At 45.9% G+C, this 14,740-nt stretch overlaps 1 protein-coding gene across 2 annotated transcripts in view; it reads right to left on the bottom strand.

Moving 5' to 3' along the window:
• Positions 1 to 12,704: 12,704 nt before the first annotated feature.
• Positions 12,705 to 14,740, bottom strand: part of LINGO3 (leucine rich repeat and Ig domain containing 3) — a 66,354-nt gene continuing 64,318 nt past the window's right edge. For both annotated transcript variants that reach the window (XM_060232552.1, XM_060232550.1), the window contains exon 2: positions 12,705 to 14,628. In XM_060232552.1, the coding sequence (XP_060088535.1) occupies positions 12,777 to 14,594 (1,818 nt within the window). In that variant the 5' untranslated portion in view covers positions 14,595 to 14,628 and the 3' untranslated portion in view covers positions 12,705 to 12,776. The remainder of the gene's footprint in view (positions 14,629 to 14,740) is intronic.

The raw sequence follows: 14,740 nt of genomic DNA, 5'->3' as shown, positions 1-14,740 counted from the left end.
GACTTGGGCATAAAAGTACTTTCCACAGCCAAGAGGGTTCTTGTAAATTTAGACCTTCAGGCCTAGGACGTGTTAGCAGTGCTTTTCTTCCCCTGTACTGAATGGGTTTTTTTGTGTCTTTTCAAAAACATACTTTCAAATCTCTTTTAAGTCTATTTTAAAAACATTCTTGAGGTTTCATGCACAAATTTATTTTCACACAATGTGATGCTACTCTTTATTGGACTAAATGTAGTTCCTGGAAATTGAATATGAAATAGATGTTAGGTCTTCCCTGCTCTTCCCCACTTAGTCTGCTTGCTTTATAAGTTGCTGCCTCTATGGGAGAGGACTGCCTCCACCCTTATGAACCTACCCAGCCATTGTGATCATCTTCAGAGACCCTGCTTTGAGTCTGCTTTCTGAAATTAGGCAGATGGCATCCTGAGAAAGGGCCTTTTTGGTAGTGGCACCAAAACTGTGGAACTCTCTCGTTAGGGAGACTCCTCTGTTGCTATCTCCTCTCAGCGGGTGCTTTAAAAAAATTTGGTATTGTCTCAAGGATCCCTCCTTCCTAATTGTTGTTTTTGTATGTTATTTTAGCTCTGGTTCTGATTGTTTTAATAATGTGCTTTTTGTTGGTGCAATTATTATTAAGATGTAATTTTATTATGTATGTGTATAATTTGTTAGCCACCCTGATAGCCCTTCTGAGTGCAGAAAGGCAGGGTATTAATTTTGTAAATAATAGTAATATGAATATCTTTTTTGTTACATGTTCTACTTTCATTGAGTTTATCCTAGGAATTCTCTAAATTCATAGATGTTTATTTTCTAAACCAGAGCCACTGCTGGCAGCACTTTTTCCTGCTTTCACAGAATTTCTGTACTTTAATCAATACCCATCTATTCCTTTATGTTCCTACGGTTGTTGAATGTAAACTGTTGCTGCTCTCCTAACATGCACTCTCATTTTCTTCAAACATTTCCTTCAGTGGACTTTTTAAGGCTTAATCTATCACCAAATGCCAGCTCTGCACCACCCTTCCTTTCTTCCCTGGCCAAGCTTTTAGTTCACATCCCGTTTCTTGAGATGTTTGGGTGGGGGATAACTCCTGTTTTTCCAAGTTATTTTTCTGAACTACTGGGAAGTCCTCATCTCTGCACACCGAGTAAACAGAAGCCCTTCTACTGGCCGTGGATGACCCTGTTTCCAATCTGGAATGATTAGATCTAAGGCATTCCAGAGAAGACACCTTTTAATTTACCATTTTTATTGTTACATTATTTCCATGTATGTACTTTTGCCCATTTTTATACTTAAAAAACACTGTAGCCCCTTTAATCTGGAGACCTTAATCTGGAATTGACCCATGTGTCTACTCCCATTCATCAAAGTGACTGGTTTGTGGATGATGGATTTCACTGGTTCTGCATATGTTTGCATAGTCTCCTTAAGTAAGCATACAGAATTGCCATCAGTACAATCCTAAACCCATGGAATAGGTTTAGACTGAAGTAACTCTCTTTAGGATTGCACTGTATAACCTCTCCCCCAAAGATTCCGCTGACCAACAGATTAAAGTACCTGTATATCTTGAGATTCATTGAGAAAAACGTGCCTTTGAGCATGTGCAAAAGGCTCAGAGGCTTTCTTTTACAGCTGTGTAAGATGTAGTGATGGCTTTGACAGGAAATGAGCGGAAGAGCAATAGGCAATCATCAGCCATGGAAGCCTAGCCAAAAGGATCTTCCAAGTCCAGGGACAGTCTACCTCCTAATAGTTTCTAAAGGGCAACTGCTTATAGCTCTGCTTGTGATCTTCACAGCAGCTCACTCTGGCTGACCGCACCTGTAAAGGGATTGCCAGTATCGACCCGACTCAACAAGACTCCGAAAGACAGACGAGTTTTGGCTAGGAAACTCTCCTCCCCGCCCATTCTCCGGGGAAGATTGGGAAGGGCGTGAACTACAACACCCAGAATGCTCCAGGACCGCCCGCTGCGGGGTCCCCGCCCACGCAACTTTTCTCAGAACGATTCAAACTCAGGGCGACTTTTGAATTTTGGCGCCTGCGGCAAGCTGCGGAAACAACCACTGCTGGCTTGGATCCAGCCTGGTGCTCCGGCCCTCCCACCCCGAAGACCCGGGCGTTGATCTTTCCCTCCTCCTCTTAGCACGCTAACCGACTAGCTGAGAACTTGGTAAGAAGCCAACACAAAGCAATGCACTAATAAAGCCAGACACCAGAGCCCGGGATCTTCTATCGAGAAACCCCACGTGACTTTCCCGAGTTTTGAAACAGGAAAATATCACCATTGTCGGATGCAGATGGGAATCAACTCCCAAGCTACCAACGTGGAACATGCATGCAGATGCTGGTTTTCTGTCCAAACAAAATAGATTGGGGGCGAGGTGAGAGAGTGGGGGAGAACAGCATGAAGAGGTCATTTTGTAGAAAAAGCGGTGCTAGAGCTCATTAGCACAACTCTTTTGCATTTGCCACACACCCTTGACATCACCAGAAGGTGTACTAAATTATATCAGCTCGGCATCTACCTTAAAATGCTTCTGGAATTAGAATTGTCATAATAAAACCTTACTCCAGTCACACTTTTTCAATTGAATCTTAAAGAGTTCAGCAAAATTCTCACAGAAGGCTTGAACAATGGAGCCGAGAAATAATGTTTTTTTTTGGAGGGGGGTGGGGTAAGAAAGAACACAATAAAATTTAGAGGTTTCGGAGCTCTGCTCCTGTGAGCTCCTGCCCAAAATGAGGCCTGATTGCACGTAAAAGCGATATCTGTTCTTGAAATGTCAGCACAATCTAAAGTTTCGTGTTTGTAGTAGGGTTGCCAGATCCAGGTAGGGAAACTCCTGGAGATTTGTGGGTGGAGCCTGGGGAGGACAGGGACCTCAGTGGGGTATAATGTCAGAGAGTCCACTCTCAATGTGCAGGAGAAAGTCTCAAAAGGGTCCAATGGGAGCCGTTTGGTGTAGTGGTTAAGCGGTGGACTCGAATCTGGTGATCCAACTTTGATTCCTCACTTTTCCACGTGCAGCCAGCTGGGTGGCCTTGGGTCAGTCACAAGTTCTCTCAGACCTCTCTCAGCCCCACCTACCTAACAGGATGCCTGTTGTGGGGAGAGGAAGAGAAGGAGACTGTAAGGCACTCTGGGTCTCCAAGTGAAGGGCAGAGTATAAACCCAGCTCTTCTGGGTAGGAATTCTCTGGACACAACACAGCAGCAAGTGGGCTCTGCAGTTGTATGAGCTGCTTGTGTTTCTCTGGGCAAGGCTGCAAACCCTGGCATCATCCCCAAAATCCCAAGTGGAATCAAGAATCTCATTCTTGCACATTTGACATTTGTTGCTTCTAGCAAGTGGGGGGAAAAACAGCTGCTATAGTCCAGCACCTGTTAGAGGTACAGGAGGGTTTTTTTCCTCTCTCTCTCCCCAACTACCCCCGTTTTTCTTTTGAACAACTGCAAGGATGGGCAGGAACTTGCACAGAACTTCACACAGAGCACATTTGCACTTGTCCATGCAGAATCTTTTTCAACACTATGCAAAAATCTCTTTGTTTCTGGGGAAAGGGTACCCTGAACTCATAACTGAGGTGTGGTCAGATTGCCACCCTTCCTAGTCAAGACATCCTGTTCTTTGCCCCCCAAATATGCAAGAAGCTCCCGATTAGCTTTGCTTGCCTTGTAACAACTCTGCTTGCTTTGCTTAACCACCGCAAACATGTCAGACCCTTGGTTTATTGCCTACTCAGACTGGCAGCGGCTCCCAGGGTCACAGCCACGAGTCTCTCGCACTGCCCCCACCTGATCTTTTAAATGGAGATTCCAGGGATTGAACCTGGGACCTTCTGCATACAATGCAGATGCTCTGCCATTGAGCCACAGCATTCCCCCCATGCAAACACCATGTAACTGAATTATTGGGCATTTTAAATCCTACCCTTGCTCTAAATTACTCAGTGGTATGCACTGTTCTCCCCTCATAACAAGCCAAACTTCTGAGGTAGATTAGACTAAGAAGGCATGAGCGGCCCAAGGTCGTCTAGTAAATTTGACAGAAAGCAGGAATTCAAACCTAGATCTCCACTGTTCTAGTTCAGCACTGTAACTTCTACAATATATGCACTCTAACTACTACATCACATGCACACTTTGTAATGGAAACCCACTGAACTTTGCACATCTAGCTCTACATGCCACCAGATGCATACCACACAATCCACTGTCTGCAGCCAAGCACTGTGTTGCAACTGTATGTGCTTCAATTCCTCAGGAAGGGAATCACACCTTTAGGATTATTAACCCCACCCAAAGTAGCAAAGGGATTGACTTAACAATGCCAGACTGGTGTCATGAGACAGCCCACTAAAGGACTGAATCCCAAAGATAACACCATCCGTATTGCTCCGTTCAGACTAGTCCAGCATCTCATCAGAGATCTGTAGCTCATTCTAGATCAGGGGTTCCCAACCCTTTTTGAACACCTTTTGAATTTTGTCATAGCGTGGCGGGCACAGCAACAAAATGGCTGTTGCAGGAGGCAGAGCCAGTCTCAAAATGGCTGCCGCAATTTACCTTCAATCACACTGTGCCAATCCTTGTGTTGAGGGGGCAGCCGCTGCCAAAGCAGCATTTTAAAATCTGCACAGACAATCAAACCTCCAGTGGCCAATCAGAAGCCCTACTGGGCAAAAGCCCCACCTAGCCCTGCCCACTTTCTAAATTAACTAGGCACGTTGGGAACCCCTATCCTAGATAGTTATTCTCACACAAGTTTCAGGTGATGATCTCACTTGTTCACAGACAGTTCTTCCCTTGAGTTTAAAATAATTACCCAACAGCAACAGTGGGCTACCCAATGGAAAAACAAGGCCAGGGACCCAAACCTAGCTCTGTCTCTATATCCACATAGGTAACACAGTTAACCAAGGTCAGCCGTGCCATCAGAAATTTGTATCGCTCGTCTTCTGATGTGATATACACCATCATGTGATCTACAGCCCTCTCCCATCTACATGGAACAAATGGCTCTGTGCAAAATTTGGCATCAAAATGACAACATTCAGAAATGAAACGGGAAAATATTTCAGTCTCACGATGCTCTGCTGCTGTGCTAAAAACTGTGAGGCTTAAAAGGGAGACTCCAATGTGATACTGCTGGATTAGAATTTGTGTAATTTGATTCTCTCAGTCATAGATTTTAATCAACCTAGCAAAACTAGGGAAACCATGTTGTTTATAATTTACTCCTGTGTTAGTGATCACAGTGCCTAATCGGATTATATCAGAATTATCAGTAGAATGTCATACTGTGTGGTCCTTGCAATTCATAAGTCTTTGACCCTGATATTTTGTTTTCAATCACCTTGTATGTCAGCCAGCTGAAGATCCACAACACACATCTGATGAAGTCCACAAAAGCTTATGCCACAATATGAATGTGTTTACTGTTAAAGATACAAGACTTGTTTTTTTGAGCCTCTGAAGATGGAAAGGCGTGTCTTGGAATCTTTTAAGAACAGGGTAGCTTGCTTAAGTCGACTGTATTTAACCCATTAGTTCTCTTCTAGGAGTGAGGGTTGATTATGAAACACAGATAGGGTTGCCAGCCTCCAGGTGGGGCATGGAGATCTCCTGCTTTTACAACTGATCTCCAGCTGGCAGAGATCAGCTCCCCTAGAGAAAATGGCTGCTTTGAAGGGTTGACTTTATGGCATTGTATCATGCTGAGGGCCCTCCCCTCCCCAAACCCCGCCTTCTCTCAGCTCCATCCCTAAAATCTACAGGTATTTTCCAACACAGACCTGACAACCCCAAACACAGAATGCAAAGTTGCTCCAGCTGAATACACAATAAACCTATTTCCTCGTTCTCTTTTCCACTCCTCACTGTATACTAAAATCATGCCTGCCACCTGGCTTATCTCAAGGCTGCCTTTTAGTTACATTTGTCAGCATCTAATGAATTCTGAAATAGTTTTGGCTTTTGAGAGCGAGATATTAGAAAACTGGAGCACACCGGATTTAATCCCGCCCCCCCCCCCAAAAAAACAATCTGCAAACAAACCCCAAACTCTGACCTCATTTTAATAAGCTGATTTATTCTAGTCCAGCTATTTCAGACATTAGAGTGAGTTGGAAAGGTCACAGTGGTTCTCTACTCACCTGACATTCTTGGCAAAGATCAAGTAAATTAGGAGTTCTCATACCCTCCTCGAGAGACACACACACGTGATCTTCATACATGATGGAAGCCGTCCACCAGGGGACACTTTTCCCCCTCTGCCAGTTTTAAAACTCTGGATTCAGGTTTGCCTCTCCCCCCCCCCCCCAGACAACTGATGAACAGATATTCACAATCAATAAATGATGCTGATCAAATTACCAGGAAGGAGCGATGTGCTCCAAGTTTTAAAAGTGGAAATTTTATTTTTACAGCTTCTTCTCCCCCACCCCCAAAAGAATCCACTGGTGCAGCACGAGGCTTAGCTTTATAAAGTATTTTCCTTCAAGTTGTCTGACTGTTGGCAGTGTGTCAGGGGCCCACACTTGGGAGAAAGGCCCTCTTGGGTTATAATTTGCATCTCTCTTTGTTCTGGTCCTTGCCAGACACTTCTTTATGGTGAATGGTCCCCACAGGAGGGCATCCTTGTATTGCTGGGAAACCTGCAAAGACTGGCTGTCTAGGAAAGAGACTGGAACAGCATGGGAAGCATACAATAGCATCTAAAACGGTCAAGCCCAGGAGTCTCCATACAATTGCTGTTGAATAGCTTATGCATCCCTTAGGCGATTCAGAAAACAGTTGCGTGGAAATCTTCTTTAGCCTTTTCTTTTTAATAAAAGCTTTTATCTCATAGGTTTTTTTCTCCCCCTCTCTCTGCTGATAGCTTTTTCCAGTTCCCTTTCTAATTCAGGTTCTGTTTCCAGAACAGAATGAAATTTGAGAAATGAAAGGGCAGGAGTGGTCAAACTTGGTTAACATAAGAGCTACATAGAATAAATGTCAGGTGTTTGAGAGCTACAAGGAAGGAAGATGGAGGGAGAGAGGGGTGGAAAGAAAACCTTTAACTTTAAATGCACTCTCCAAGCCACTGGCTGGCTTGGGGAAGGAATTTAAAAAGAGAAATGCCTTTTACAAGTCAGCCAATGGGGACTTCAAGGGCCATGCAGTATATGTGAAAGAGCCACAGTTTAGCCCCCCTGGATTAGGGACTGTGGCCTATACTGCTGTGTAGAGCTTATTGTAAGTAGGAGTCTACTGATATAATTTCTCTACCATTTAACATCATGTGAATACTTACACTATCCGTCAGTTCTTTCTGGTGATTCCAGGTTTCTAAAATCCTAACGCATCAGTTATTGAATGTCCCATTTTGTTGACCGTACTATCTCATTATGTGTAATCTGCCTTCAGTCCTTATTAGGAAAGGCAGGCTATAAATAGCATATATAATTAAATAAATAAATAACATGGGGGTAGGGGGGAGGAAGAAGTCATTCAGATATTCTTCATTAGGTAGAAGCGAGCTCTCTCAGAGGAAAGTTAAGTGACCTCCATCGCAGCCAATACCATTCACTTGTCAAGCCGGTCACTTTCAAGCAAAGATCACGAATTCAACTGCACGTTGTTACCTTGCTTACAAGAGAGGCCAGCTGCCATTTGCAGGAGCTGCTAGCCAAGAGGCGAATTTAGCATGACCCTAACAGAATCCTGTTTCTATAGGTAGGAAAGTGACAAACACCACACAGGAATCACAGTTTTATAGATAGATATATCTCACTATATTGTTCATGCATTGGTACATATAAAAATGTGCAGGATCTTTAGAAACAAGACCTCCCATAGAGATTTCCCAGATTCTGGCAGTTAAAATTTCCCCATTCCCTCATCCAAGTACTGTAACAAAAGTCAGCATGCAGAACACACTGTGTCTCCCCACCCCCAAAAAAAGAAAAAGAAAAAAAAGCCCATGGCTGATTATAAACATAATTGGGTTTGTATTTCAAGTTCTGGGTGCAAGGGACTTGGTTGTTCCATATCTGTGGTGTCTGTTCTCTGTGATTTTTCTCCCCCCTTTCCAGCTATTGCACTGCAAAATGAGAATTATGAGCAGCAGCCCACAAATGTTAAATGAGCTCCCTTCTTTGCAATCGCTTCCTAGAGATCCAAGATAATGTGGCTAAATGACAGATCATTTGTAGTTCATTTGCAGAGCATGTTATAATCTTGGGGGCAGGATTGTCCTTCCATGAGAGTTCATTCAGGTTTCCATTGTACAGATGGACCAATTCACAAGGTGACACAATGGGAGGGCAGCCCAAGATGTCCCACACACATCCCTATTGGACTAGGTTTAATCCCAGCCATACTGACTTTCCTCCTCCCTCACAGAACCTGGACTGCACGATCACCCTCCAACACCAACACATTCCTCTCTTTAGCCTATGAGGGCATTTCATGACAAGAGCAGCAGCTCAGTACAATGGCTGAACAGATCATGCAAGACCTGAGGCTGGATATGTTACTCTCTTGTCTATCTCTACTTAGCCCTGGCCACCCAACATGTGCCGCTAGGGCCAAGCCATAGGTGGAGTCTACAGGGCTTTTTTGTAGCAGGAACTCCTTTGCATTTTAGGCCATACACCCCTGATGTAGCCAATCCTCCAAGAGTTTACAGGGCTCTTAGTACAGGGCCTTCTGTAAAGATTTTTAAAAACTTAAAATATGTTTAAAACATCAGCGCTCTTAAAGGTGCTTTCTTTTGTTTATCTCCCGTGTGATCCAGGGAACTTGGCAAAGGAAGCTCTGGCTCTTCCCTTCCTTTCCCAGGGGACCAGGATGGGAAGCAGCCTCAGCCAACAGAAGGAAGAGGAGCTTGACTCAGTAGCTCTGCTGTGCAATTGAGAGAGCCTGGTAAAGGAAGCTCTCCCTTCCCCCCTACCTCCCCAAGAGAGGAGTCTCAGCCAATGGAGAAAATAGAGGCTTTGCTCCGTAGCTCCTGTGCAATTGAGCAAGCCTGGCAAAGTAAGCTGTGATGCAGAAGGAAGCAAGAGAGAGCGAGAAAGAAGAAGATGACAGTCAGTTGCTGGGGTCCTAAGAGGAGCTCTTTGGGGGCCGATTTAGCCCCTGGGCCGCATGTTTGACACCCCAGCTCTAGGCCACAAGAATTTATACTGGAATAAAATGTCATTAACCTTTCAGTCACTGCAAGGCTCCTGTTTATTTTCCACTGCAATCAACTAATGCTGCAACCATCTGGAATTATCTTCCTCCAAACTAGCTGCTCTAACCAGCCAAGCACACACAAAATGACACCCCTGGAAGTCTCAACACTGAACTGCTCCCTTAATCAGAACCTGGAAATGCTTGGGGGTGGTGGTGGAGCAGAATGGGGCTCAGAAGGGGGTCTAGAAGTTGTCCCACCCCCGAAGGAACACAGAGCAGGGAATTAAATGGAAGGCAGGAAGCGCTGGGTGATGGGTAGGATCGCCAATTTCCAGGTGGGGCCTGGATATCTTCTGGAATTACAACTGACCTCCAGACCGCAGAGATCAGTTCCCCTTGTGAAAATGGCTGCTTTGAAGGATGGACTCTGTGGCGTTATTCCCAGCTGAAATCTCCCCCCTCCCCAGGTTCCACCACTTCAGTTTCCAGGAATTTACCAACCTAGAGTTGGCAACATTAGAAGAGGGCGAGTTGAGGAAGTAAACCAGCTGGGGACATGCCTCGGTGCCACTTCAAGGCAAGTTCTGTCAGGCTTCCAGCAGAATGAGAAGGGGGCAGAGATGAGGAAGGATCAGCTGGGGGAAAACAGGCTGCTAACAGGGACGGAGGGGACCAGCAAAAGAGCTCGAATTCTCCTGCCATTAATGCCATCGTTACGTGGTTCCTGTCATGTGGCTTTGCAGCGATGACCCCTCTGTGCGTCCATCTGTCCACCGACACGCGCTGTCGCCACCCCCTTCCAGGGCTGAGCTCTGGTGAGGAGCGACAAGCACAGCAGGTGCGTCTCAGATTCATTTTATTACTATCTATCCAGGCGCTTTGCTGAGCGAAAAGCTGTTAGAACGCCCACACCTCCTTTCTTGAGGGTAAACATCAAATCTAATCAGATCTACACCGAATGCTCAGTTCTCTCCCACCCCCGTTGACCTCACATCTCATTAAAATAATAATTTCCTGTTGTCGGGAAGATGCCTGTCTTGCGTGGCAGTTGGTGTTTTCGTTTGAAACTGAAACAGATGCCTGAAAATATGGCAACTGAAACCTCGGGTAGCGCCAACAGACATTATCCACGAGAATAATCTTCTAGCAAATGCATGGATGTGTGTCCCGCCCACAACATTTTTACAGAGACCCATGGTGGGTGGCTCAGGAGGTGGCTGTGCTTAGATTTCCTTTCTATAAGGGAAAAAGGATCGGATGGGAGAGAAAGTGCCAATATTTTGCTACCATTTCATGGGTGGCACATTTCTGAGTATCACTCAGTGGTGCTGATACTACACTATCATTTCATGTGCTGCATATTTCCAAGCATCACTTAGTTGTGACTGAAATTCTGCTATTGTTTCATGTGTTGCACTTTCCCAAGTATCACTTAATGCTGCCGATATTCTGCGATCGTTTCATTTGCTGCAAATTTCAGAGTATTGCTTAGTGGTGCCAATATTCTGCTATCATTCCGTGTGCGGCACATTTCTGAATTTCACTTGGTGGCTCCCAGGTTCTCGATAGCCGTACTTGGTATTTTTGGAACTAGGAGATTTATCCCTTGATAAGGATTGTGGAAAGGTGATGGCTGGGGAAGCAACATTTGTGTTGAGGGCTGGTCAAAGGCAGGGCAGCCAGCCACTACCCCTAGCTAGGAGACTGAGCAAGTCACACACTACACTTCACGTGTCACAGGACAGTGAAGATGGCAGATACTGGCAGTTTATACATCTTATAAATGATAGCTCTGCTTAGTAAAGCCAAACATTGAACCCCTCATGCAGACTTGCTTCCCCCCTAAAATTTGTAGCCAGACTTGACAATCTGAAGAAACAAGCAAAAGCTTCCCATTGGCACGGGGGGGCATATTCAGCACTTAAAGAACTCTGGGAATTGGAAGCATCTCAAGGGAAGCAGCCTTGAATCTGGAACCTACCCTGAGCACAAGAAAGGAGGTGTCTTGGTTGCGTGTGGCTCCCTTCCCTTCATCATACAGCTTGCTGTAATAACAAGACAAAGGGCATGGTCCACCAAGAAGGCCTTGTGACACTCCCATTCAGCTCAGAGGGGCTCCTGCAATCCCAGGGGATAGTACCCTCTCTGCTTATTTAAAAAAAAAAAAGGTAAAAGTAGTCCCCTGTGCAAGCACTAGTCATTTCTGACTCTGGGGTGACGTTGCTTTCACGTTTTCACGGCAGACTTTTTACTGTGTGGTTTGCCACTGCTTTCCCCAGTCATCTAGACTTTCCCCCCAGCAAGCTGGGTACTCATTTTACCGACCTCGGAAGGATGGAAGGCTGAGTCAACCTGGAGCCAGCTACCTGAACCCAGCTTCCACCAGGATTGAACTCAGGTCATGAGCAGAGAGCTCGGACTGCAGTGCTGCAGCTTTCGCACTCTGCGCCACAGGGCTCTGTGCTTATTAAAAAGCTCTCCTTAAAAACAAATCTGAACATCAGAACATATAATTCCCGTTCCTTTCCTTTCCACCAGAAGTACATCCTTTCAGCCTTGCCAAAGGTCCACCAGTATCAATAGGATTTACTTCCTAGCCAAGCGTACATGGTGTGTGAACCTGCGTTGTGCATGCACACCCACAGCAGAGGGAAGAAGTAAACTCTACTTAATTCCATTTGGGTTACTGGTAATTCGAAAGGTTCACCCATCCCTGTGAATTCCCATTTCCAGGACCCTTGTGTTCAGCTCAACATATCTGAGTGGAATAAGCAGGTTATTGCTTTGGGCAGGTAGGACAAACATTTGCTGGAACCCCTTATTAAAAAGACTAGAAAGGACTCAAAGGCACTACGTCTCCCCAGCAAGCTTTCACATCACTGGATCACATTCAAAGGGACAAGCAGCAGAGCTGGGATGAAGCAGTCACATGACCCTGCCGCACTGGAATCCTCGGCTATACAGGAAGACGTCCATCGGGAGTGCTTATAAAACCATTTAAAAAGGAACCCACTCAACTAGATCAAGATTTTCAAAACAGTCACTTAAAAAAAGACAACAACATGAGGTTCTTCAAAGCCCAACCATAATGGATGCTCTCCTTATTCGAGAAATGCATAGTTGATACCAAAAAGAAGAAAAGCTGCAGTGTGAGGACTTCAAAACCACAAGTAGTGTGTGCGCATGCCTCATTGGTACTATAGGAATTCGGGGCCATGGAAGCACGGTTATTGTGTAGTTCAGACAGCACAAGAGATGTATCCGTAATAGGAGAGAAACACCCAGGAAGACAGCAAAGGCTATCCCCGGGGGAACGCTTCTGCTACGTTAATTTCTCCGGCAAGATTAGGGAGGTGAACCCGCAAGTTCACTGCTCACCTCTGAGCCCTTGAAGTTGAACTGTATTGATGGAGGGACAGCATCCCCTGTGGTCACTCATTCCTACAGCATTACCAACTTAGGCCTTCACAGATAAGATTCCCCAGTAGCCCTAGGTGGCTACTAAAATTCCCCCTCCACCCTCCCTCCCAAACCCCCCAACCTGTTTTGTTAGCAGCAGATGGCACATTTAGAGACTATCCTACTCCCACTTGTCCCCAGATCTTTAAATCATCTTCATATTGAACTTCCTGGCACCCCCCTGGCCTGCTGTTGTGGTAGGGCCATCAACCTTGCGGAAGGAGTATTCTACAGAGAAGTTGTTTTTATGCTGTCCACGCCCTCGGCTCCAGACGAAGAGGAGGAGGAAACAAAAGAGGACCACGCCCAGGAAGGTGATACAGCCCATGGCTGTGGACACCAAGATGGTTTTGAGGTCCAACGTAAACTTTAAGAAAACATGGGTGTCGTTGTGGAAAGTGTCGTTGAACTCACTGAGGTACAAGGTCCTGTTTGCATAGAGGGAGCCATCGACAGAATGCCCTTTGACTGTCAATGTGGCAAAGTATGTGTCGTTGCCCCCCGCGTTACTGGCAATGCAAATGTAGGTGCCACTGTCTTGGACCTGAGCGTAGCGGATTTCTAACGTCCCACTAGGCAGGACAGTGACTCGCCCAGCACTCTTGGTGGTGATCATTCTGTGCTGAGGGGACACCCAGATAATTGATGGGATGGGCTCCCCATCAGCCCGACAAAGAAAAGACACCGACTGCCCCTCATATGCTGTAATATGCTGGAGCTTTCGGTCCCTTATTTGGGGCTTTTGGCAGGTGAAGTATTCGAAGAGGACAGAGTCTGGGAAATCTTGCAGGGCGTTGCCCTGTATCTCAGATGGGGAGGAACACATTGGCGGCTGTCCATCGAAGTTCAGTGTCTTGCGGCGCTGAAGGATCCAGAGGAGACGACAATCGCACACTAAAGGGTTCCGGTCTACTCTGAGTGTTTCCAGCGTGTTCACAGAGTGGAAGGTGCTTTCTTCCAAAGTGGACAAGAAGTTGTTGGACAGGTTGACGAGGCGGATCTGCCTCAAGCCAAACAGCGCCTGAGGTTCGACCAAGACCAAAAGGGCACCCACCATGTGGAGCTCTCTAAGCCGTATGAGATCCTTGAAGGCCCCCTTGGGCACAGTGCTGATGGGGTTGTAGGATAAGTTAAGGTACATGAGATACACCAGGTTCCTCAAGGCAGCTGTGGGCACCACTGTGATATTGGTGTAAGTTATGGAAAGGAATGTGAGGTTTAATCCTTGGAAGCCATTTGGTGAAATGTCCTCTAGGAGCGGCAAGTTTTCAATTTCCAGCTGCCAAAGGTTATAAAGCTTCTTAAAGTTTTGATCATCCACTGAGGCAATGCTGAGGTGTCGGAGGCGGAGGACCTCCAGGTTTTGGAGGCGTGAGAGAGATTCGGCTGAGATGCCAGTCAGGTTACATTTCTCTATGGTCAGCTGCTGAAGGCTGACTAGTCCAGAGAAAGCCTTTCGGGAAATATACACCAAGTCATTGTCTCCCACCTCCAGGTTCTTCAGATTCCTCAGGTCTTGAAACATGTAGTCCAAAAGGATGACCAATTTGTTCTCACTGATGTCCAAAACTGTGAGATTGGCTAGTCTGTTGAAGACACCCATCGGGATCAGCTTGAGCTGGTTGCCACGCAACCGCAAGGTCTGCAGGTTCAGGAGGTTACTGAAAGCCCCCGGTTCCACATTCGTGATGATGTTCTCACTGAAGTCTAGCTCTTCCAGCAGAGGGTATGGGGACAAGTCCCCTGAATTCAGGCAGCGTATGCGGTTTTTGTTGAGCTCCAGGATCTTCGTTTCAGTTGGGATCCCCTCAGGTATAGAGGTGAAGCGTTTGCGATGACAGATGACTGACTTGATCTGAGGGACGCACTCACAACGAGCTGGGCAAGCGGCAACCGGGGCAGTGCTGAGCAGAACACAATGGAGGACCAGGACCAGAAGACAACATGTCATTGTGTAGTGCATTGTCTCACGGTTGCACTACCATTTTCTCACACACCTGAAAGACACAAAAGAGAGAAAGATAGCCACTTAAAACCTTTTTTTTTGCCATTGTCACAACCAACTTATGATGACTTCTGTAGGGTTTTCAAGGCAAGAGACATTCAGAG

The sequence above is a fragment of the Heteronotia binoei genome, chromosome 2 (assembly GCF_032191835.1).
Source record: "Heteronotia binoei isolate CCM8104 ecotype False Entrance Well chromosome 2, APGP_CSIRO_Hbin_v1, whole genome shotgun sequence".
Lineage (NCBI taxonomy): Eukaryota > Metazoa > Chordata > Lepidosauria > Squamata > Gekkonidae > Heteronotia > Heteronotia binoei.
This window is presented reverse-complemented; position numbering and strand designations above follow the sequence as displayed.